This window comes from Drosophila miranda (assembly GCF_003369915.1).
Source record: "Drosophila miranda strain MSH22 chromosome Y unlocalized genomic scaffold, D.miranda_PacBio2.1 Contig_Y1_pilon, whole genome shotgun sequence".
Classification (NCBI taxonomy): domain Eukaryota; kingdom Metazoa; phylum Arthropoda; class Insecta; order Diptera; family Drosophilidae; genus Drosophila; species Drosophila miranda.
Genome location: NW_022881603.1, coordinates 25,158,998 through 25,185,112, shown reverse-complemented (window position 1 = coordinate 25,185,112; position 26,115 = coordinate 25,158,998). Strand labels below are relative to the sequence as shown.

General features: G+C 43.1%; 2 protein-coding genes and 1 long non-coding RNA gene across 3 annotated transcripts in view; 2 read left to right on the top strand and 1 right to left on the bottom strand.

Annotated features, from left to right (window-relative positions):
- Positions 1-21,455, top strand: part of LOC117185729 (V-type proton ATPase subunit C-like) — a 29,908-nt gene extending 8,453 nt beyond the window's left edge. Inside the window, exons 4-9 of the mRNA XM_033394516.1 lie at positions 19,694-19,880; positions 19,953-20,051; positions 20,115-20,370; positions 20,438-20,535; positions 20,602-20,740; positions 20,808-21,455. Coding sequence (XP_033250407.1) covers positions 19,694-19,880; positions 19,953-20,051; positions 20,115-20,370; positions 20,438-20,535; positions 20,602-20,740; positions 20,808-20,906 — 878 coding nt within the window. The 3' untranslated portion in view covers positions 20,907-21,455. The remainder of the gene's footprint in view (positions 1-19,693; positions 19,881-19,952; positions 20,052-20,114; positions 20,371-20,437; positions 20,536-20,601; positions 20,741-20,807) is intronic.
- Positions 9,747-10,818, top strand: LOC117189396. The gene is made up of 2 exons (XR_004473388.1): positions 9,747-9,855; positions 10,623-10,818. It is a non-coding gene; the product is annotated as an uncharacterized LOC117189396 (long non-coding RNA).
- LOC117189392 (transcription factor grauzone-like) lies at positions 21,270-24,877 on the bottom strand. The gene is made up of 4 exons (XM_033394512.1): positions 24,633-24,877; positions 23,149-24,508; positions 22,699-23,089; positions 21,270-22,631 (listed from the first exon to the last, which is right to left on the bottom strand). Exons 1-4 carry the CDS (start codon positions 24,634-24,636, stop codon positions 22,425-22,427), a joined length of 1,962 nt encoding a protein of 653 aa, XP_033250403.1. The 5' UTR covers positions 24,637-24,877; the 3' UTR covers positions 21,270-22,424.
- Between the last annotated feature and the right edge of the window lie 1,238 nt (positions 24,878-26,115).

The window sequence follows — 26,115 nt, the reverse complement described above, 5'->3', positions numbered from 1 at the left end:
TGCCGCTGCGCATGCGCATGGGGGCACCCTCCCGCTGCAGCTGCCGCCTCCGCACCCGCCAAGAACAGCTCCGCCTCGACCCTGTGCTCCTCGGCCTACTTCTCCACGTCGGCGCCCACCACTAGCAGCTCGGTGCACAGCATGTCGCGCTCTAACAGCAAGAAGCTGAATAACAACACTTGCAGCATAAACCATAACAAGCTCAGCTTCCGCAGCGGCAGCCACGTGAGTCAATTGAATCAATCAATCAATCAGAATCAACAGTATCAGCAGAAGCGAGATCTTTCATCCTCATCCCCGCTTCAGTCGCCGACCCAGAAGTCGTGCGACTCGTCCGATATGGATGCGGACGGGGGGAACACCACGGATGGTGACCCCAAAAGTCCAAACAGCGCCAGATCCTCCGATCTATCTGAAACTTTCGACTGGTGGTTCAATAAGCCCCAGCGTAACTCTAAAAAGAGCAGGTATCTAATCACCGCCTTAACTATTGTAGACCGTTGCCATTGAAATCGCAAAGCAAGCACCCAAAAGACAATCATTAAATATGACAGTCACCCGCAGTCATCCCGCTACGCTACTCCACGTCATAACCCCAGTCTACTGACTACCCCTTACACCTTATGCCTGAACACTGAACACTTAACACTGAACACATGTCCTGTCCACACACTCACACACAACACACAGACACGCTGTAAAAACACACGTTACACAACACAGATCCATAAGTACAGTCTCGCACAGAGCATCCGCTTTGCCTGCTTTCATACGTATATCTTGGAAATGCTATAAATATAGTACATAAATATTCAGCTCAGTCTAGATTAGTCTAGTCTCTAGCTTAGTGCCGTTTAGCGGTTAGTTTAGCATTTAGTTTAGTTAAACGTGGTTAGGCGATGCCTGCTCCGAGTCACGAATATTGTTTTGGTTCTTTAGTTATTTCTAAGCAGAAGTAGAACCGGAATGGAATGCTCTCTGATACTCTACTATAATCGTTCCATACTCGTATGTATGTATTGCCCATATCTATTGTTTATCCACCGAATTCTACTTTTTCTACTAACAAATGAGATCTGCAATTTTCCACTTGCGACATTCCGACATATTAATTAAAAAAGATCTCCCTAACTATGGAATGTTTAATCTGTCTATCTCTTATGTCCCTGTTTTAAGAATTCCAATTTGACTAACACTAAAATCTAATGTATTTCAATCACATACTATATCCATATATCTTACCATATATGTACTACCTATAAAATTTACGTTTTCTGTAGTTTAAACATTAAAGTGAAAAGAACCCCAAAGAAAAGTGAGACAGAAAAAACAGACACGATTTAAAAACTAATCGAATTTCAGCTTAAACCTTGAGGTTATATCTATTTATCTAATTCGTTAGAGTTCGTTCTATATGATATACTGTTTTTTTGTTTTTCAACATTTTATTATTTTTTCTCTGGATTTTTCTTGATTTTGATTTTTATACCCGATACTCAAAATGAGTATTGGGGTATATTAGATTTGTGGTAAAAGTGGATGTGTGTAACGTCCAGAAGGAATCGTTTCCGACCCCATCAAAGTCTTATATTCTTGATCAGCATCAATAGCCGAGTCGATTGAGCCATGTCTGTCTGTCCGTCTGTCCGTCTGTCCGTCCGTCCGTCTGTCCGTCTGTCCGTCCGTCCGTCTGTCCGTCCCCTTCAGCGCCTTGTGCTCAAAGACTATAAGAGCTAGAGCAACGATGTTTTGGATCCAGACTTCTGTGATATGTCACTGCTACAAAAATATTTCAAAACTTCGCCCCGCCCACTTCCGCCCCCACAAAGGACGAAAATCTGTGGCATCCACATTTTTAAAGATACGATAGACCAAAAACGCAGAATCGTAGGGGATGACTATATGTTCTAGAGTGTAAAATCTCAACCAGATCGTATTATTATTATAGCCAGAATCAAGAAAACAATTTCATTCTTTCTCGCTCTGTCTCTCTCTAACACACAGGTTTCATGGTCGGCTTTGCCAATTGCAAAATATGAGTTCAAGGATCTCAGAACCTATAAGAGCCAGAGCAACCAAATTTGGTATCCACACTCCTGTGATATCGGACCTTGACCGTTTCGTGTCCAAATTTCGCCACACCCCCTTCCGCCCCCGCAAAGGACGAAAATCTGGGGCATCCACAAATCTCAGAGACTATTAAGGCTAGAGTAACCAAATTTGGTATCCGCACTTCTGTTAGATCTCACGCCCCACCCCCTTCCGCCCCCACAAAGGACGAAAATCTGTTGCATCCACAATATTGCAGATTCGAGAAAACTAAAAACGCAGAATCATAGATAATGACCATATCTATCAGACTGCTGAATCTGGATCAGATCGGATCATTTTTATACCCAAAAGGAACAAATCAATTTGCACTGGCTACGCAGCACCCGACGTCACGCTCAGACTGATTTTCTGTCTCTCTCGCACGCACTCTTTGTCGTGTCGTTTAATATTAGCGGCGTCTGCCGGAGGAGAGCCATACTGACTAAGTATCGGGTATAACTGTAGAGTTTCGGTGTCCGCAGCAACTCACAACGTTCCCCCTCGTTTTGATTTAACGTTGTGTTTCGTATTATTATACCCGATACTCAAAATGAGTATTGGGGTATATTAGATTTGTGGTAAAAGTGGATGTGTGTAACGTCCAGAAGGAATCGTTTCCGACCCCATAAAGTATATATAATCTTGATCAGCATCAATAGCCGAGTCGATTGAGCCCTGTCCGTCCGTCCGTCCGTCCGTCCGTCCCCTTCAGCGCCTAGTGCTCAAAGACTATAAGAGCTAGAGCAACGATGTTTTGGATTCAGACATCTGTGATATGTCACTGCTACAAAAATATTTCAAAACTTTGCCCCGCCCACTTCCGCCCCCACAAAGTACGAAAATCTGTGGCATCCACATTTTTAAAGATACGATAAAACCAAAAATGCAGAATCGTAGAGGATGACTATATGTTCTAGAGTGTAAAATCTCAACCAGATCGTATAATTATTATAGCCAGAATCAAGAAAACAATTTCATTCTTTCTCGCTCTGTCTCTCTCTAACACACAGGTTTCATGGTCGGATTTGCCAATTGCAAAATATGAGTTCAAGGATCTCAGAACCTATAAGAGCCAGAGCAACCAAATTTGGTATCCACACTCCTGTGATATCGGACCTTGACCGTTTCGTGTCCAAATTTCGCCACACCCCCTTCCGCCCCCGCAAAGGACGAAAATCTGGGGCATCCACAAATCTCAGAGACTATTAAGGCTAGAGTAACCAAATTTGGTATCCGCACTTCTGTTAGATCTCACTATAAAACGTATATCTCAGAATTTCGCCCCACCCCCTTCCGCTCCCACAAAGAACGAAAATCTGTTGCATCCACAATATTGCACATTCGAGAAAACTAAAAATGCAGAATCATAGATAATGACTATATCTATCAGATTGCTGAATCTGGATCATATCGGATCATTTTTGTAGCCAAAAGCAAGAAATCAATTTGCAGTGGCCACGCAGCGCCCGACGTCACGCTCAGACTGATTTTCTGTCTCTCTCGCACGCACTCTTTGTCGTGTGGTTCAATATTAGCGGCGTCTGCCGCAGGAGAGCCATACTGACTTAGTATCGGGTATAACTGTAGAGTTGCGGTGTACGCAGCAACTCACAACGTTCCCCCTCGTTTTTGGTTTGATTTTTGTTTAACTCATGAGCACAACCATCCACCACAAACCAATGTACCGATAATCGCCACAAATCGGGCTCCAGATATAGGGCCTCCCCGCTCAAACAACAATGGAATTAAAGTGGACTTTCGCGGAGAGAAAGATTAAAGACCTACTACGAATATTATAAATGTAATGGAATAAGAGCCTTTGTTGTTTATTTTATTTTATGTTGCGTTTGTTGTACATTTTTATATGAACCTATATATCACACACACACACACACATCAGGGAGACACACACAGATACAGAAATACAATAGAAATAAAAAAACTACCAAACCTCTGGTCACACCAATATACGCTCAAGGAAACACTCCACCAAGGACACCTCCCCTACCCACACCATAACACACTCCTTTCCAGAGAAGAGAAAAGAATGAGTACAGTGAACACTTGTATATTTTACATACTACATATATTGTACCTATTGTTGTAAATTCTCTTATGATTTGTGGAAGGCGATTGACAATTATTTGTGGAAAGCCCATTAGTTTTTAAATCATTCACCCGAAAATAAAGTTGAAGCAGAGGCGAATCAAGGGAAGTGTATGTAATGTTTAAAGATATACATATATCCATATTCTGCATATACTATGTACATACTTATATCGTACATACATATATTCGACTATAACATGTTTTATTGGTTTTTTTTGGACAAATGCGCGAGTGTCGTTCCCAGTTTATTTTTTACGTTTTTATACCCGATACTCAAAATGAGTAATGGGGTATATTAGATTTGTGGTAAAAGTGGATGTGTGTAACGTCCAGAAGGAATCATTTCCGACCCCATAAAGTATATATATTCTTGATCAGCATCAATAGCCGAGTCGATTGAGCCCTGTCTGTCTGTCCGTCCGTCCGTCTGTCCGTCCCCTTCAGCGCCTAGTGCTCAAAGACTATAAGAGCGAGAGCAACGATGTTTTGGATCCAGACTTCTGTGATATGTCACTCCTACAAGAATATTTCAAAACTTTGCCCCGCCCACTTCCGCCCCCACAAAGGGCGAAAATCTGTGGCATCCACAATTTCGACGATACGAGAAAACAGAATCGTAGAAGATGACTATATCTTCTAGAGTGCAAAATCTGAACCAGATCGTATAATTATTTTAGCCAGAATCAAGAAAATAATTTAATTTTTACTCGCTCTGTCTCTCTCTAACACACAGGTTTCATGGTCGGTTTTGCCAATTGCAAAATATGAGTTCAAGGATCTCAGAACCTATAAGAGCCAGAGCAACCAAATTTGGTATCCACACTCCTGTGATATCGGACCTTGACCGTTTCGTGTCCAAATTTCGCCACACCCCCTTCCGCTCCCGCAAAGGACGAAAATCTGGGGCATCCACAAATCTCAGAGACTATTAACGCTAGAGTAACCAAATTTAGTATCCGCACTCCTGTTAGATCTCACTATAAAACGTATATCTCAGAATTTCGCCCCACCCCCTTCCGCCCCCACAAAGGACGTAAATCTGTTGCATCCACAATATTGCAGATTCGAGAAAACTAAAAACGCAGAATCATAGATAATGACCATATCTATCAGATTGCTGAATCTCGATCAGATCAGATAATTTTTATAGCCAAAAGGAACAAATCAATTTTCACTGGCTACGCAGCGCCCGACGTCACGCTCAGACTGATTTTCTGTCTCTCTCGCACGCACTCTTTGTCGTGTCGTTTAATATTAGCGGCGTCTGCCGGAGGAGAGCCATACTGACTTAGTATCGGGTATAACTGTAGAGTTGCGGTGTCCGCAGCAACTCACAACGTTCCCCCTCGTTATCTATCGTATCGTATCGTATCTATAGAAATATATGTATAAACATACTGTTTGTATTTACCAATGTAAGTGCGTGCGTATAAAAGTTGTGTAAGGTCATCCTTTGTACTGTACATATACGAATACCCCTTATACGAATATATAGAATGTTGTAACAGTATCGTCTTGTATGTATGTATGTATGGATGTATGTCGGCGAGCGTGGCCGGTTTGTGTCGTGTATGCTGTATTCTGTGTGTCGTCTCTTCATCCGCATCGATTCGCCTACACAGGAAAGGCGTTCATTTGTGCTGTGTTCCATTTTCATTTGCGATCCTGTTCATATGTGGGTGGAAGGGTGCCTGTGTGTGAGTGTTTTTTGTTTTTTTTTTTTTTTTTTTTTTTTTTTTTTTTTGTTGTGTGACTACAGGAAAGCTTCATGCCGACTCAGCCGAAGCCGAAGTGAGGGACTCTAACCGCTCTAAAACCAACCAGACCTATCCCGGATCCCGGCGGTACTGTCGCGAGATATTACTTCGCCGGGGGAGATGCCCGTAGGGCTCTTCTCTTAATAATCTCCTTTATCCTTTATCTCCTTGCATTGCGTGCTCTTTCTTCGCGACGCAGTTTGTTTGCCATAGTTACGGCCATGAATCTAATCGAGGCCCAGTTTCCTTCCGACTCCAGCAGGCATTCTGCCAGGTTTGACACCGCTGGCATTCTTCCAAGCTTGTTGCTTAGATCCTCTCGTTCTTGCCGAAATCTTGGACATTCGAAGAAGCAGTGCTCTGCGTCTTCGATGACCCCTGCGCAGACCACGCAGAAGGGGTCGTCCTCGTGCTTAAACCTATGCAGGTAGGCTTTAAAGCAACCGTGTCCTGTCAGCAGTTGTGTCAGGTGATACTCCACTTGTCCATGGCTACGGTTCAGCCAACTCTTCAGGTCTGGGATTAGCCCATGGGTCCATAGCCCTTTGCTGCTGTTATCCCACGAATCTTGCCATTGCAGGATTGTGCGCTGCCTTAAGGCACCTCTGGTGTCCTGGTCCGTAGTCCCCAGGGTTCGCTGTGCCCTGATTCCTGCGGCTTCTCTTGCCAGCAGATGGATGGGAATCGTTCCTGCTACCACAAGTGCGGCGTCTTGGGATACCGTTCTGAATGCGCAACACACCCTCAGGGCACACAGCCTCTGGACTGCGTTGCATTCTCGGGCATATGTTTTATGCTTCATTGCATCAACCCATATTGGTGCAGCGTACATTAGCGTTGAGCCAACTACGCTCGCTAGTAGCTTTCGCCTTGGCTGTTTCGGGCCTCCGGTGTTGGCCATGATGCGGGATAGGGCCACTGCCGTCTTTCCTGCTTTGCTGCTTGCATACGCCATGTGATGCTTGAAGCTGAGTCTGTGGTCAATCATGACCCCCAGGTACTTCAGGCTTGGACTGGAGCTAATAGTGCAGTCTCCTACTCGGATCGTGGCCGTCTCCACTACTTTCCTGCTGCTTATGAGCACCGCCTCCGTTTTGTGGGTGGCTAATGAGAGATCCCTCCCTGATAGCCATGTTCTGGCTCTCTCTACCGCGTCGTTGCAGATTTCTTCCGCCGCTTCTTTCTGTTTTGCCACTACGACTATTGCTATGTCGTCGGCAAAGCCTATCACCGTGGCGCCCATTGGCATATCCATCTTGAGGATTCCATCATACATGATGTTCCACAGCAGCGGGCCGAGGACCGATCCTTGGGGAACTCCTCCAGTGATTTGGTGCTCACGTGTCCCTTTATCCGTCTCATATATGAGCACTCGGTCTCTTAGGTAGTCCGCGATGATATTCTGCAGATACGGCGGTATTTGAAAGTTTCTCAATTCTTCTAGTATGTGATCCCAATTGGCAGAGTTGAATGGATTTTGGACATCGAGTGTTGCCACTATGCAATAATCTTTGGTCCCGTACATCCATCGGGTGCCATCGATAGCTCGCTTTGCTATCTCACATACCTCGCCGATTGCGTCCACCGTGGACCTGCCTTTGCGAAACCCGTGCTGTCTCGGTGAGAGCTGACGCGTTACTGCCTTCTCCAGCCTGGTGTGGATTATGCGCTCGAGGATCTTACCCACTGTGTCGAGCATGCAGAGTGGTCTATAGGATGATGGCTCCTCGGTCGGCTTGTTCCCCTTGGGTAAGAGGACTAGCCGCTGTCGCTTCCATGGTCTGGGGAAGGTCCCTTCGGACATGCACGCATTGAATAAATCCACGTACATTTGTGGATTGGTCTCAATAGCCGTGCGGAGAACGGCATTTGGGACCCCATCAGGTCCTGGTGCTTTGCCGTTCTTGATCCGTTGTAGAGCTTCGAGGACTTCTGCTCCCGTGGTGGCTTCTATTTCAGGTGGCGGTATTCTATCCATCACCCTCTGGGCTGCCACTTTCTCTGGAAATAGGGTTTCTACTATGTTAACCAGCAGATCTGCACACATTGGCGGCGGGGGACTGAACACTCGCAGTCTCTTCATTACCAGCCTGTATGCGTAGCCCCAAGGGTTCGCATCTGCGTCATCGCAGAGCTTTTCGAAGCATTTGCGCTTGGCATCATTGATCTGCTTCTTCAAGCAGCGTCTGCTTTCCTTATATTCTCCTTGGAGCCTCTCGAATTCCGGGGAACCTCTCGAACGCTGGTATAGTCGTCTTTTCCGCTGGCACTCCTGCCTGGCGCTACCTATTGCAGCGTTCCACCAATACGTTGGCCTGCGGTTGTTCAGGCTTCTTCTTTTCCTTAGCATGGAGGCATCACATGCTTCCAGCGTATGTATAGCCAGTTGGCTTGCTCTCTCGTCAGCCGTCAAACATGGCCCGGACCATATCCGGCTCTAGCGTTTCGGTCTTATAACCGATCTGCTTACCAATGAACGGGTTAGGTGCGCCCGTTTCCTGGATTTCACATATGAGGGCTTGGTGGTCACTCCCGGTGTATAAGCCACTAACTTCCCACGTTGTCCTGCGGCTGAGGCTGCTGCTCACGAACGTAAGGTCTATTATAGACCCCGTTCCAGCTCTGCCGAACGTCTGCTGTGTGCCTGTGTTCAGCAGTACGGCATCCAACGTCGCAAAGCATTCTAAGAGCGCCTGTCCCCTTGGGTTCGTTCTCGGGCATCCCCACTCCGTCGCCCAAGCGTTGAAATCGCCGGCTATGAGCGTAGGGGGGTTCTCCCGCGCATCTTCAGCAATCCTTTCCAGTGCCTGCGTCGCCTGCTGTAGGCTGAGGCTCGGGGGCAGGTAGCAGCTATATATGTGCACTCCATTTATCCGGGCTCTGGCGAATCCGTCTCCGACGTATGTTTGCAGTAGTTGCTGTGTGGGGCTCGCACAGCTCCATATCGCTGCCTTCTTGCTCGAGTCAGCAATCCACTCTCCCGAGTTGCGATTCCGGTATTGCTCGCTTATGACTGCTACATCAATACGGTGCTCCCTTATGGTCTGGTCCAGCAGCTGCTGTGCCATCTCGCAGTGGTTGAGGTTTAGTTGGATTTTCATCTATCCTTCATTTGCTGCATCGCCTTTTGGTACTGCGGGCACCTCGAACTCGTCGTTTGGTGCTTCGGGTCCTTCACCCGGTGGCGCTTGCAAAGAATGCAACTTGGTTCGTCTTTGCAATCTTTGGCCTGGTGGTCGCCCCAAAGTGTTCGCCCCGCCCAGCACCAGTGCCACGGCCAGCACGCTGATGGCCGACGAGTGCTACTCCCACACAGCCTCCTCCATGCTGAGTGCCACACGCATTGCCCTCTCCACAATGGCGGCCATTGCCACGGGCAGCAACCTGGGTGGTGGTAGCTCTGTCGAAGGCGCCAGCACAAGTGCGGCCGCTGCCGCTGCGCATGCGCATGGGGGGCACCCTCCCGCTGCAGCTGCCGCCTCCGCACCCGCCAAGAACAGCTCCGCCTCGACCCTGTGCTCCTCGGCCTACTTCTCCACGTCGGCGCCCACCACTAGCAGCTCGGTGCACAGCATGTCGCGATCTAACAGCAAGAAGCTGAATAACAACACTTGCAGCATAAACCATAACAAGCTCAGCTTCCGCAGCGGCAGCCACGTGAGTCAATTGAATCAATCAATCAATCAGAATCAACAGTATCAGCAGAAGCGAGATCTTTCATCCTCATCCCCGCTTCAGTCGCCGACCCAGAAGTCGTGCGACTCGTCCGATATGGATGCGGACGGGGGAACACCACGGATGGTGACCCCAAAAGTCCAAACAGCGCCAGATCCTCCGATCTATCTGAAACTTTCGACTGGTGGTTCAATAAGCCCCAGCGTAACTCTAAAAAGAGCAGGTATCTAATCACCGCCTTAACTATTGTAGACCGTTGCCATTGAAATCGCAAAGCAAGCACCCAAAAGACAATCAGTAAATATGACAGTCACCCGCAGTCATCCCGCTACGCTACTCCACGTCATGCCCCCAGTCTACTGACTACCCCTTACACCTTATGCCTGAACACTGAACACTGAACACTGAACACATGTCCTGTCCACACACTCACACACAACACACAGACACGCTGTAAAAACACACGTTACACAACACAGATCCATAAGTACAGTCTCGCACAGAGCATCCGCTTTGCCTGCTTTCATATATATACTCTACTCGTACACGAAACAGAAAACGGAACAGAAAATCCCATAAATGTTTGAATTGATTAAGTGGAAGAACAGAATCCAATGCAATAATAATGTATTTCTTTATTAAATCACTTCTCATCATCGGTTATCCCATTGCCACAAACATGAATCACGATCCCGATCACGAAAACACCATACGCACAAAACAACACTGAAATCACCCAACACTTGAATGACACAGTGCACACCAACGCGAAAAACAACATATCCACCAACACCAACAGCAACACCAACAACTACACCAAGAACAACAACAGCAATCCAAAGCAATGACATTTTGGCATCAAGCATCGACCACACCGCTCTCTAGTTATCGCTCTTTCTTCAATTCTCTTGCCGATCAAATATATAGCAAACGTTCTACATCGAGTCAATTAAATATAAACAACGGATTTAATTTAACACCAACACATAGATCGTCTCCAGTGAGTAGTTGTTGTGGCAGTAGTAGCCAGGGGCGATCCAGTCCGGATACGGATAATCCAGAGCCGCCAGAGTTTCCGCTGAGTCCAGGTTAGCATGCCGCCAGGGTGTTTCGACCATGTTCGTACACCTATTGCCTTGACATTGACATGACACATGTAAATAAAAGTTAATGCTCTTCCCTTTGATTCCTCTTCTTGTTTTTACCTTCTTCTTTTCCATTATCGTTTATTGAGCAACTTGATGTACCCACCACCACACCACCACCACCATCGTCTCTCTCACGTTACTTACGTCTTACGTCTTCTTATCCGATCAAAAAAATACTTAAATATATATAGTGACATATCTATAGTCCATGCTCCGCATACCCTTGTCTATGTCTATTACCCTGCACTTACAATACTATAAACAATACGACACCCTCAGCTTCGAACCCTCATAAACAATCTCACGCTCGAAATGGACCACGCGTAGCCGATTGCAGGCAATGTAAACAAACACCCTAAACTGGAAATTGAACATAAAACAATAGATGCCGCACTAGAATCCAGCCGCACTAGAATCCAGCCGCACCAGAATCACGCCACTCTTCAGAGATCAATTACTAGCTGACCAATCAGAGGCCCTATTCTCAGCCACCCCCAAGTAATGCAACACCGATCATACGCAGCGGAAGCCTTTCATCAAAAGCCGCCTTTCCCACATATCGATCGAGTCACGTACTCCATCTCCGAAGCCGAAGTCGAAGCCAACGCCTCCGAATCCAAATCCGAATCCCAAACCGAGCATCATTATATAAATAGTCTACATCTAAGAAGCCAACTCAGTTCTGTTCAAGACAAACGTCAATCGCGACACGGTCGGAGAATTCAACCAAAGTTAATTCCGTTCAAGACATCAGACCTCAGTCATCGTCGGGGAAATAACTAACCAATGTACGCTAAGTTTAAGTGAAAGAATAAAACCTTTTTTAAAACTTAAACTGAAGTGTCGCATATTTAACTGGCGCAGTCGGTAGGATCTCAGTTAAAAGTGAATCCTTTTTTTAAGACGATCAATTGGCGTAGTGGCAGTTTCAGTGCGTAGTAACCTACAGTGATCAGAGAAAAAGTAACGCTAATACTAAAGAGATCCGCCAAAGAATCTACACACGATTGAAACTCAATTAATATTAGAAAAAAATAAATAAATAAAAAGAAATCAACATGTCGCTAACAGAAATACACCTGAACCAAGCCTTGAAGTCAATCAGGCAAATTCCACCATACGACGGATGCCAAGAACGCCTAAGCTCGTTCATAAGCAGGATTGAGTACATCTCCGAATTGTACCCAACAGAAGACATCCGGCAATCGTAGGAATTTTGGAACTTATTACCTTCGCTATAGTAGTAACGATTATAACAATCAAAACCCAAGTACTTCCAGAAATAATCATGGATCGAATCGGAATTATTCAGGAAATATTGCCGTAAATAATAAAGGATTATTTAACGAATTTAGAAATTCCTTAAACCAGGGCAGAGTACAGAATCCCACTAACTATCAAATCAATCAGACTCAGGCAGGTAGCAGTGCACCAAATCAGCCAGTCAAACGATCTAGGGAAAGCCAAAGCGGACAAATGAAAATGAATGTAAATTTTCAGCAGAGTGCCTCAGAAGAAATCGAGGAAGACCATATATAGAAATAATCGTAAATAATAAAAAATTAAGAGGTATCGCGGACTCGGGATCGTCAATAAATATAATAAAAGAAAACTATACAGATTCCAAAGTCGATAGCGACAACCTCACCGTCCATACCATCAATGGACCCGTCCGTCTGACTCAGAGCATTACACGTAATGCAACCAAAAACTGTCCGACAAAACGAAAATTTTATATTCTTAATTTTTCTGAAAATTATGACATACTCTTAGGCAGAGAATATTTGATGGCCAGCAAAGCCGTCATCGATTACCGAAATGAAACGGTAACGTTAGGAGAAAGGTCATACCCAATCATCCAAAGTGGAGAAGCAATTGCCGACGGCAAGACAGCACACAAAGGTGATAAGCCATCTTCAAAGGAAGATATAACTACCCCCAAGTGCCTTGACCCATCTCCTGAAGGAGAGCAATACTTCGCTTCCGCATTAGAGAATGAATTAAGGGAATGCAACCAGCTAAGGTTGGAACATTTAAATGACGAAGAAAAGGAGAAACTAAAGAAAGTTCTCTATGAATTTAAGGACGTGCAGTATAAAGAAGGTGACATTTTGACCTTCACTAGTACTATAAAGCACGAAATTAAAACCCATCACGAAGATCCTGTATATCGTAGACCATATAAATATGCTCAAATACACGATCAAGAAGTGACTCAACAAATCAAAGATATGATTAGACAGGGAATCATTCGTAAGTCGAATTCTCCCTATTGTGCACCCATTGCTATGATACCAAAGAAAATAGATGCTTCAGAAAAGCAGAAATATCGTATGGTAGTAGATTATAGAAGTCTAAACGAGGTGACAATCAAGGATAAATTTCCTACACCCAGAATGGACGAAATACTAGATGAACTAGGTAGGTGCCAATATTTCACAACAATCGATTTAGCTAAGGGATTCCATCAAATTCCTATGGAACCTAGCTCAATCCCAAAAACAGCTTTCTCCACGAAGCATGGTCATTACGAGTTCACTCGTATGCCCTATGGGCTAACCACTGCCCCCGCTACCTTCCAAAGATGTATGAACAATCTGCTAGAAGAGTTAATCTTCAAAGATTGCCTCGTATACTTAGACGACATCATTATATTTTCCACTTCATTGGAAGAACACCTGTTGTCACTAAGGAGAGTATTTGGAAAGTTGAGAGACGCCAACTTAAAGCTACAAATGGATAAATGTGAATTCATGAAAAAAGAAACGGAATTCCTAGGCCATGTAGTAACAACTAACGGCATAGTTCCTAATCCAAAGAAAATATCTGCCATAATAAACTTCCCAATACCCAATACAACCACAAAAATAAAATCATTCATAGGTTTATGTGGATTCTATAGGAAATTCATTCCCAACTTCGCTAATAAAGCAAAACCTATGACACTCAAATTAAAGAAACGAGCAGTCATAGACCCAACAGAGGAAAAATACGTCGAGGCCTTCGAAAAATTGAAAGTACTTATCACCTCAGACCCCATCCTCGCATTCCCAGATTTCAACAGAATGTTCACGGTAACAACCGATGCAAGTAACATTGCATTATGAGCAGTGTTGTCGCAAGACCACAAAACCAATCTGCTATGCAAGTAGAACCTTAAACGAACATGAAATCAATTATTCAGCAATAGAAAAGGAATTACTAGCTATAGTTTGGGCAACTAAGTATTTCAGATCATACCTGTTTGGTAGAACGTTTGAGATATTAAGTGATCACAAACCCTTGATTTGGTTGAATAACCTCAAGGAACCAAATATGAAGCTACAACGATGGAAGATCAAATTAAATGAATTTGACTTCAAAATAAAATATTTACCAGGAAAGGAGAACCATGTAGCCGATGCGCTATCAAGAGTAAAGATGAACGAAAACCTACTCGGGGAAACCATTAATAGTGATTGTGCAACGGTCCATAGCGCGCAAGAAGATAATACAAATTATATTCCACTTACAGAGAGACCAATCAATTACTATAATAGGCAAATAGAACTGATTAAAGGTAATGAGGATAAGGTAGAAACATCCCACTATTTCCACAAGATACTGATAAAAATCACATATACCGAAATGACATAATCATTAACAAAAGATATAGTAAAGGATTATGTGTGTACCAAAAAGAGTGCACTATATTTCCATAACGAAGTAGACTGTTCTACTTCCACTGTTCCAAAGGGCATTCCTGGAGATAATCAGTCCAAATCACTTCACTAAACTGATTAAATCCAGTACCAAACTCATAAATATTCCGAACTACTCCGAATTCAAAGAACAAATATTGAAGAATCATAAAGAGCTACTTCACCCAGGTATCGAAAAGACCACTAATTGGTTTAAAGGAAAATTATACTACCCCGATTATCAAAAGTTAATCCAAAATATTATCAATGAATGTCCTACTTGCAACGTTGCTAAAACAGAGCATCGTAACACCAATCTAACCTTCGAAATCACCCCTGAAATACAAAATATCAGAGAAAAGTATGTCATGGATTTCTATTTGGTAGGCAATCAACCATTCCTATCATGCATTGATGTATATTCTAAATTCGCTACCCTTGTAGAAGTTAAGAGTCGTGACTGGTTAGAAACCAAGAGAGCCATCATAAAAGCCTTTAACGAAATGGGCAAGCCACAGGGAATTAAAGCCGACAAAGATTCAGACTTTATGTGCGCAGCATTGCAAGCATGGTTGAATGCAGAAAATGTGAAAATCGAAATCACTACCAGTAAAAACGGAGTTTCTGATGTAGAACGGCTACATAAAACGATCAATGAAAAATTAAGAATCATTTCAAGCGAGGATAACATAGAAAACAAGCTCACAAAATTCGAGTTAATTCTATACACTTATAACCATAAAACGGTTCATAATACTACAAAAAGATCCCCAGCTGATATCTTCCTGTACGCCGGACTACCAGATTATAACACCCAACTGAATAAAGTTAGGAAGATCAATCATTTGAATAACGATAGAATCGACTTTGAAGTAGACACACGCTACAAGAATGCACCCCTAGTTAAAAAAAAAACAACCAACCCGTTCAAAAGAACAGGGGAAATTAGGCAGGTAGACGAAAAGCACTTTGAAGAGAAAAATAGAGGGAGGAAAATCACCCAATATAAAACGAAACTCAAGAGAAAGAAAAAATCTAATAAAAGTAAATACGATAATTGCAGAGTACCCGAAGAGAGTACTGGGAATCCGGAGCTACAACATGATTAAGATTATAATCTTACTAATGTTCACCGTCCTACAGTCTACCGGACAGAATACAGAGATAGATCCCATAAACTCAAGGAATGGATATCTCATATTCAAAACAAATACCATTAACATACCCATTAATTATGAATACCATTATCTAACAATTAATATAACAAGAACAGATGAAACATATCAGAGTTTAATAGAACAGGCAACCCAATTTAATAACGAAATCCAAGTTCAATATTTAGTCGAGAAAATGCAACGTGAATTCAACGGCATAAAAATAGCCAAAAGAAACAAAAGAGGCCTTATAAATGCAGTAGGCACAATATATAAATATCTATTTGATACGTTAGATCAAGATGATAAAGTCGAATTAGAAGGGAAAATAGACAATCTGGCTAGCCACAGTGTTCAAGCTAACGAATTAAACTTAGTAATTCAAGCAGTAAATTCTGGCATAGAAGTTGTCAATAAATTAAACAAGGATAATGATAGAAATAAGCAACTAGAAATATTAATATTTAACCTTCAACATTTTACTGAGTACATAGCGGATATTGAATTAGGCATGCAGCTAACAAGATTAGGGATCTTTAATCCAAAATTATTGAGGCAGGATTACCTGAAACACATCGATTCAGAGAAATTATTAAATATCAAAACATCTACCTGGTTGAAATCAGACACTAACGAAATACTAATAATTTCCAACATCCCACGAGAGATCAGAAATATTCCTATACTTAAAATTGTCCAATATCCATATGAAGATAATAACATCTTCACTGACCTAACGCAAAACAATTATTACGTTCTAGAAAACAAGGTATATGAAAAAAAATCAAAACAAAAAATAAATGACGAATGTATTTCAGGAATAGTCAAACAAGTAGAAACAAAATGTCCATACACCAAAGCACACCAAAACTTTCAAATAAGTTTCATAGAACCCAATATATTGTTAACATGGAAATTACCAAAAACCATATTAAACCAAGATTGCCTAAACCAAGAAATAAAAGTAGAAGGTAACGCATTAATAAAAATACATAATTGCAGTGTACAGTTAAATGAATTCTTAATATCCAACTCCATACCAGAATTTGCACAAAGCATATACATCAACAATAACGTAACAAAAATTAAACCACTGTCTTATTTGCAAACCAAAGAAATCGTAATAGAAAATACGCGAATAAATAATGTATTACATGTAAGCTTAATACTACTATTTGTCATAATCATAATAGGATTAAGCTACAAATTGTTTAATCTAAGTAAAAGCAATAAGCCTAAAACCGACCCGCACATAGAAACATCCTTAGACGAAGACGAGGAATCCCCAGCAGGCACAGTTTTAGACGCACCTGAACTATATCCAAGGATAATCGCCTGAGGACAGGCTTAAATCTAACAATGGGGGAGTGACATATCTATAGTCCATGCTCCGCATACCCTTGTCTATGTCTATTACCCTGCACCCACAATACTATAAACAATACGACACCCTCAGCTTCGAACCCTCATAAACAATCTCACGCTCGAAATGGACCACGCGTAGCCGATTGCAGGCAATGTAAACAAACACCCTAAACTGGAAGTTGAACATAAAACAATAGATGCCGCACTAGAATCCAGCCGCACTAGAGGCCCTATTCTCAGCCACCCCCAAGTAATGCAACACCGATCATACGCAGCGGAAGCCTTTCATCAAAAGCCGCATTTCCCACATATCGATCGAGTCACGTACGCCATCTCCGAAGCCGAAGTCGAAGCCAACGCCTCCGAATCCAAATCCGAATCCCAAACCGAGCATCATAATATAAATAGTCTACATCTAAGAAGCCAACTCAGTTCTGTTCAAGACAAACGTCAATCGCGACACCGTCGGAGAATTCAACCAAAGTTAATTCCGTTCAAGACATCAGACCTCAGTCATCGTCGGGGAAATAACTAAGTACGCTAAGTTTAAATGAAAGAATAAAACCTTTTTTAAAACTTAAACTGAAGTGTCGCATATTTAACTATATAGATATATATGATAAAATTAAAAAAAAGACGAATTTCTGTTCTATCTATCTTTTAGTTGAATCGTTGCATCTGTTTCTACGGTACACCTTTCGCCTACAGTGCGGGCTCTTTTTATACCCGATACTCAAAATGAGTATTGGGGTATATTAGATTTGTGGTAAAAGTGGATGTGTGTAACGTCCAGAAGGAATCGTTTCCGACCCCATAAAGTATATATATTCTTGATCAGCATCAATAGCCGAGTCGAATGAGCCCTGTCTGTCTGTCCCTCCGTCCGTCCGTCCGTCCGTCCGTCCCCTTCAGCGCCTACTGCTCAAAGACTATAAGAGCTAGAGCAACGATGTTTTGGATCCAGACTTCTGCGATATGTCACTGCTACAAAAATATTTCAAAACTTCGCCCCGCCCACTTCCGTCCCCCACAAAGGACGAAAATCTGTGGCATCCACATTTTTAAAGATGACCATATCTTCTACAGTGCAAAATCTGAACCAGATCGAATAATGATTATAGCCAGAATCAAGAAAACAATTTCATTCTTTCTCGCTCTGTCTCTCTCTAACACACAGGTTTCATGGTCGGTTTTGTCAATTGCAAAATATGAGTTCAAGGATCTCAGAACCTATAAGAGCCAGAGCAACCAAATTTGGTATCCACACTCCTGTGATATCGGACCTTGACCGTTTCGTGTCCAAATTTCGCCACACCCTCTTCCGCCCACGCAAAGGACGAAAATCTGGGGCATCCACAAATCTCAGAGACTATTAAGGCTAGAGTAACCAAATTTGGTATCCGCACTTCTGTTAGATCTCACTATAAAACGTATATCTCAGAATTTCGCCCCACCCTTTTCCGCCCCCACAAAGGACGAAAATCTGTTGCATCCACAATATTGCACATTCGAGAGAACTAAAAACGCAGAATCATAGATAATGACCATATCTATCAGATTGCTGAATCTGGATCAGATCAGATAATTTGTATAGCCAAAAGGAACAAATCAATTTGCACTGGCTACGCAGCACCCGACGTCACGCTCAGACTGATTTTCTGTCTCTCTCGCACGCACTCTTTGTCGTGTCGTTTAATATTAGCGGCGTCTGCCGGAGGAGAGCCGTACTGACTTAGTATCGGGTATATATTTAGAGTTGCGGTCTCCGCAGCAACTCACAACGTTCCCCCTCGTTTTCAATTTTGTTTTATATTTCTCTCCTTTCTCTCTCTCGCTGTCTCTATATCTCTCTCTGTGGTACTTGTATTTGTTGAGTTTGCAATGGAGCTTTCCCTTTTGATTTCCTTCGATCACACAGATATATATACATATATACCTATAAATATATGCTCATCACGGATCTTTGATTATTTGTAACAGTGTAAAAGCGAATATTATGTTGTTCTTTCAGTGTATGGCCTCCCCAAACAATGTTGTTGTCGCTGATCCACATCATAGCTCCGACTTCATTAAGCTAATGCCACCAAAATAACCCAGAGCTCCGCTTTTGCCCAGATCGAAATGTTGAGAATTTTAATTTAAAATATTGTCATGCTTTCGTTCTGCATTATTATTTGCCTGTTGAGTGTCTACCTATGAGAGATGCCTACATATGTATATCTTTAAATTGTTATTACTTATCACAATCCAATACTAACATCCAGCTAACTTTATGTGCAGTGTTGAGAGTGTGATCCGAAAGGTACTTCTTCCAAATGTGACTAATATGCGTAGTCCCAGTCCCCGTAGAATATGTAAAACTGTATTGCATCCAAATTGTTTCTAATTTCGTTGTTCATTTAATGTGTACGTGTATGTAGTATGTGTGTGCGTTTTATCCGAATAATTCTATAATTCTAACAAGAAAATTTTGATTTATCTTAATTTACTTACATTTCAAACTTTAATTTAAAATAGCTTCCGAGCGTAAATCTATATAAACTTTTAGTACGATTACGATATATATATTTTTTCCCTTCCTTTTTGTACTTGAACATTAATTGAGCAATGAATCATATATGGTTCTGCTTTTCCTCTAAGTGAACCGACTATCCATGCAACAATATAATGATCCTGAACCCGACTAACTCTCTGCCGTTTATCCCTTAACTCAGCCGAGCTGCCGCAGTATTTGACCCGTTTCCAATGGGACATGGCCAAGTATCCGATCAAGCAATCGCTGCGCAACATTGCGGATATCATTTCCAAGCAGATTGGCCAGATCGATGGCGATCTGAAGACCAAGTCCCAGGCTTACAACAACCTCAAGGGAAATCTGCAAAACCTGGAGAAGAAAAAGACGTGAGTGCAGTTGAATCTTTAGTCAATGTTTACACATATTAACCATCCATTGCTATCCTATCCCTTCCACAGTGGCAGCTTGCTGACCAGGAACTTGGCCGATTTGGTCAAAAAGGAGCACTTCATTCTGGATTCGGAATACCTGACCACTCTGCTGGTCATTGTGCCCAAGTGAGTTGGCGGAGAGATATTCCCGACTTCAGTTAACATACGTCAAACCTTCCCCAAAAACAGAGTCCTGACCAATGACTGGCATGCCAATTACGAGAAGATCACGGACATGATCGTGCCACGCTCAACGCAGCTCATTCAGGAGGACAGCGACTACTATCTCTTCAATGTGACGCTCTTCAAGAAGGTCACCGAGGAGTTCAAGCTACATGCCCGCGAGCGCAAATTCATTGTTCGTGACTTCGTCTACAACGAAGAAGAGCTGGCCGCCGGCAAGAACGAGATGACCAAGCTGATGACGGACAAGAAGAAGCAGTTTGTATGTAATGCCTCAACTGATAAGGGTGCAATGTACTAATCCTCCTCCAATTTACTAACGATACCAGGGACCCCTTGTGCGTTGGTTGAAGGTTAACTTCAGCGAGGCATTCTGTGCCCTCATTCACGTGAAGGCCCTGCGCGTCTTTGTGGAATCTGTGCTGAGGTACGGCCGTAATTTATTATTTCTAAAAAGTGCTGGGCACTAATGATTGTATTGTAACCCTCATAGATACAGGCTGCCGGTCAACTTCCAGGCCATACTGATCGAGCCCAACAAGAAGAGCGTGAAGCGTCTGCGTGATGTGCTCAACCAGCTGTACGGACATCTGGATGGTGCCTCGGCTGGCGGTCAAGTCAGCAGTGCTGATGTGAGTTTCCAATTATTACCGATTGAATTCGTTAAAATTTATTTTGTTCAATGCTCTATTTTTACAGAATGTGGATATACCCGGCCTGGGCTTTGGCCAGTCCGAATACTATCCCTATGTGTTCTACAAGGTCAATATCGATATGGTTGAGCAAAGCAAGGTCTAAGATGTGCCGCCTGCTACACCCATCAATGCAACCATCCAGCCAGCCCACAAAATACATAATACACACACAACGAAGCAAATATACTATTGAAATCCATCGGCTGAACCAGCATTCGGAGTTGCTTTGGCAAAATTATACAGAATTAAAAGCAGAAATGAAATAAACAGAAAGAAAATAGTTAAATTTAAATAATTTTAGTCATTGTTATATAATTATTGTTGTTATTTATGTTTGCGCGTGTGCAGAATTCTGTTTCAACTTAACTTCCGGCTAGAGAAATCACAAGACGCGTCAGCAATCCAAACAAAACTAAGCAAAAACGAACCGGACGTTTGCAGTGCTCCCAGATATTGTAGGAGCTTCTATTTTGTATCCTGTCCCCTGTCCATCTTTAGTTTGCAAACCAGTATTTTATGTTGTTCTAATGCCGTACTATGATTATTACCATATGATGAATGATATGAATGTTTAACACGTAGTTAAAGCCCAGGCGTTCCAGTCTCCTTTTGTGTTTGGTAGCAATCCAATAAACATTTGAGTTAAATTTTGTTTTAAAACGCCTTTTGTCTCGTTTCGTGCTTCTGCTCCACTCGGTATATGTATCTTTTTCTGTGTCTGTGACTAACAAAAAGCAATCCAACAGCAGCCAACAACCAATAGCATGCCCTACAACTAATGTAAGCAGAAAGGAGGTGTTCCGTGGGAAGCTAATCTAACAAAATATTGATCCAAAGTAAACAAATAACTAATTATAAATGTTGCCTAGATATCAAAATGTTAATAACTATTCGCGCATGTTTCAACACTAATCGCAATGAGAATCGCCCGCAGCCAGACTATTTTTGTGGCTCTGCTTATTGTTTCGTCTCTACTACAACTACTATTATTTTATTTATACAAACTCTAACCCTGAGTGTTGAGTGTGTAAAGCCACTCCCTAACCACCGCCAGTTGCTGCAATGAGAGCCTGAATAGGGATCAGATCGGTGGGATTGCATCGGGCGAAATGAACAATAATATTTGTAAGAGTATATAAAGTTTTTTTTTCAGTTTTTCCTATTGTTGGGCCGCAAGTTGTGTGCAACAAATTTAAGCAAATCGTGAGAGAGATACAGTATCTAAATATAAATATTTTAAAACTATGCCTAATATGTGTATACAAAACAGAAACTATGTAATTGTCATTGCGTTATATAAGGTGCAATTAAGACATCCTTGTAAATAATTATAAAGAAAGAAAGACATTCCCAACTTTGTTTCGTTATCAATTGATTGCATCGGAGTACAGAGCCCACAGTTTGCTCTGTTTATTATTCCCTACGATACATTCCTTTTAGCTTAGTTTAGGTGTTAGCTTAGACGTCTGGCTGTCGGGTTGGGTTCTGTTTCTCAAGAACCCGTGGGATCTGTGCACATCTTCCCGTGTCTTGAAAGGGACATAGCGCGTCAGCAGTGTTTCCCCATTCGGCTGCTCTAAGAAAGTGTCCTTTATACATTAATTTCCTTCATGATGAATGCTCAAATCTCCTGTTTTGTTTTGCTCTGCGAGGAGGCATTTCGCGATATTTTGAGAATATTCGGCGGCTTTGGCTGGTTTTTGTCCGCCTCGTACTGGGCACGGTGCAGCCGCTGGCGATGCTTGTACATGTTGGCGCTGCAGAAGAATGTCATTGAACAGTTCGGACAGGTATAGAGTACTTCGCCGGTGTGCGTGGACGTGTGTTCCTGCCAAACAGATTTAAGAGAGCAATAGAAATCGCTGGATGGGCGGGATAGTCAGCTTCACACTCACCTTCAGTTCTTGCGGACGCTTAAATGCCTTCTCGCACATGGTGCACTTGAATTTGCGTTCGCACTCGTGATTGTGATAGACGTGACGACGAAGCGCTCGAGCATTAGGCGAGAGCTTGGAACAGATGTGGCACCGGTGCTCACCAGCGCTCTCCACATGAATGCTCTTCATATGTTGCTTCAGGCCAGTCATGCCCTTGAGCCAGGCCCCGCAGATCTGACATTGCTTCAGCTCCGGCTCGGGCCGCGGCTTGTCCGAGTGCATTAGCTCCTGGTGCTTCTTGAGGATGATTTTTGTGCGCATCTGCTTGCCGCACTTGTCGCAGATGATGGTGCTCTCGGGATCATGCATAGAACTCATATGGTTCTTAAGTTTTCGCTCGGTAAGGAATCTGTTGGGATACGATAACCGTTTATTTCAAATCTCACGGGAATCTTAAATTGTACTCACTTCTTGCTGCAAACGCTGCATGTAAATTTAAATTCGGACTTAGGGACATGCTTGTTTAACTTGTGATAGTCGATGGCTGTCTTGCTGAGAAAGACCTTCGAGCACAGGTCGCAGTTAAAGGTTAGCTTGACGGCCGGATCCATGTGGACCTGGTTATGTGACTCCAGGTGCCTTGAGTTCTGGAATGTTTTCTCGCAGATGGCGCACTTGAAGTGCTCTGGGTTCCAGTGAACCTGTACATGTTCCGCAAGAACTTTTCGTTGGCTGAATTTGCGGCCGCAGCACATCACGTAGCCAGGATCAACCTGGTGGGTGAGACGATGATGTCGCTGCATGTCCGTAAAGTTTTGTACCGACAGATTGCAGATCGGACATGCCAGCACGCTGTTGAAGAACTTGCCAATGATGGTGTCGTATTCCTCCTGCTGCTTCTTGCGTTGTTCCAGTAGTTCTCGGGACATGCGCACCTTCGGCTCAGATGGCTTCGTTCTCTTTTTGTATTTCTTGGGCCGCACCACAGTTCTCTTGGGTACAACAGCAAACTCCAGCTTATCTTTATTGTCTAACTCAAAGTCTGAGTCGGTGTCTTCATCACTCCCTCCCGAGTTGTCATCGAAACTGTGGTCGCTTGTCGCAAGGCCATCGTCGATGTTGAAGCAGAAATCTGGATCTTCGTCGATAAACTCGTTTTCCTCCTCTTCTGATTTAAGAATCAGTGATATATCCTCTTCAGTCTTGGCAGCGGATTCAATGGGAGTGTCCACTTTGCGTGGACGGCCTCGTCTTTTTTTTGTCTCGGCTGCCGCCGGCTCGACCGCCCCCTCTTCGTTATCAATAAATGCTCCATCCTCAGCTTTAACGCGCTTTCTCAAGCGCCGCGCTGCCGGAGTGGTAGACTCCTCTTGGACAGGCTGTGTGTTTGCTGTGGCTTCAAGGATCTCAATCCTAGGTAAGTGGTCCAGCTCATGCTCCTCTATTTTCACCTCGGGATAGAAGAAATTTCTCCCGCAGCCGAGTTCTGGTTGGTCCTGTGCTCTGACATCATCCACGCACCCTAATTTGGGGGTCTCGATTAAGTGGCATTGCGTGAGCGGATCATCCTCCATCAACAGGACCTTAGTTTCCTGCAGAGAGCTCTGTGCTTGGATAACAAACTCATGTAGCGCGTGAAATTCTGAAACTGTTTTCCAGCAGCGTCCGCACACCCGGTCCGGACTTTTTTCCGTCACTTTCAGTGGAAAGTGTTTGCCTATTATCCTGGCTACCTCCAGCTCGCTTCCTCTCGCGGAGTGTACACCAATGAGCTCCCCAAACGATGATGAATACTCACACATGCAGAGTAAACACATCGTTGCATCGGCTAGAAAGGAAAGGACAATTTAATAGATACATAGATAAACTGTGGCGTCCTCGACTATGTCTGTCCATGGGCGACAGGAGCTCCTAGCTCTTGCTACTAAAATTTAGTGCGAAGGCACTCTTACCCATTGTGATGTTGAGTCTTTTTTACAGAAGATTGATCTCCATTTAATGAATTGCTAGTAAATGCAATTATTTATTTACTAAATTTTTTTTTTTTTTTTTTTTTTGGTTTAAGTTACCAAACAACCCGTGAGTAGCGTGGGATTATTTGGCCGCCCGCCTTTTGAAGGTGGAAATTGCCAAGTCAAAGAATAGAAGATGTTGGAGTACTGTTTATAGCTTTACATCAATTTCGTCGATGAAGTCAATTAGTGTTTGGTACGCGCTGATGTTTTCTTTTTCAAAGAATTTGTAAATATCATTATATTTTCTTAGAGATGGGAAGTTTTGCCTTGTGTTGTTGTACTTTGTACAATTGAAAATTAAATGCGAGGCGTTATCGATACTATCGCATGTATCACATATGTTACTTGGAACTACATGCATTTTGGCGAGAGTGTGCCTATCGAATGCGTTACCACTAAGCAGTCTGTTGATTCTTTTAGCGTCAATGGCTTTAAGCTTAGTTTTATTTAGGAACCACGGTTTGGATGATGTTGAGGGGAAAAGCGAGCAGTAACCTCGGTGCTTGATACTAGCAAACTCGGCGTATTCTCTCTCCAATTCTGCTTTTAAGATTCTGTGTATTTCGCACATAGCGTCTTTAAGGTTCCATTTAACCACTGTGTATTTTCCTCGTCTGTGGGCTTCTTTGGCTGCTGCGTCAACTGAAGTGTTCTGAGGGATGTTAGCGTGTCCGGGAATGTAGTGAACCTCTACAGTTCTTAGATGTGGATTTTGTTGGATCTTTTCTCTGATTTTGTAGGCGATAGAGTTATCCTGAATGTTCTTCGCCAGAATGAGGGCCCCGTTTCTGCTGTCTGTCAGGAGCGCGACACGAGAAAATTGTACAAAATAACATGGTCTAATGCCTTCTCGATATCAAGGAGCTCGGCGGACAACGAGGAAAGGGTTTTGTGCCTGGTCTATAGCGTGCTTGTTGGGTGCAGAACCCTTGAAAAATTCTAAGTCGGAGCTAATTTTAGTGCAAAACGAAGCTGTGTTCTCGAAAACCTCAACTCTATCTATTATGCTGCCAAACTCCCGATATGCCTTAGCGTAGCCCGTGTTTAAATCCCTATTTGCTGACACTGTTTCACTTGCTGGGAGATTAAATGCAAACACCTTAACCAACTCTTTCGCCGCAAGGAATCTCATCCTGTAGTTCGGGGGAAGTTCTCCTGCCATGTGATATATGATAGGAACAGGAATGCAGATTATCAGACCCAGCGATTTTCTGAGGTGATGGTTGCAGTGGGATTTGATTTTGGCCAGGGCAGATTTGGACAGGTTGCAGAATGATGAGCACGCGTACTCTAGCCTACTTCTGACAAATGCCTTGTAAAATATAAGCCCTCTTTTGGGGCTGATACCATAGTGACACCCACTGAGTAATCTGAGAAACGCACAGTTTCTGTTCGATTCCGAGATGGCCAGATCAATGTG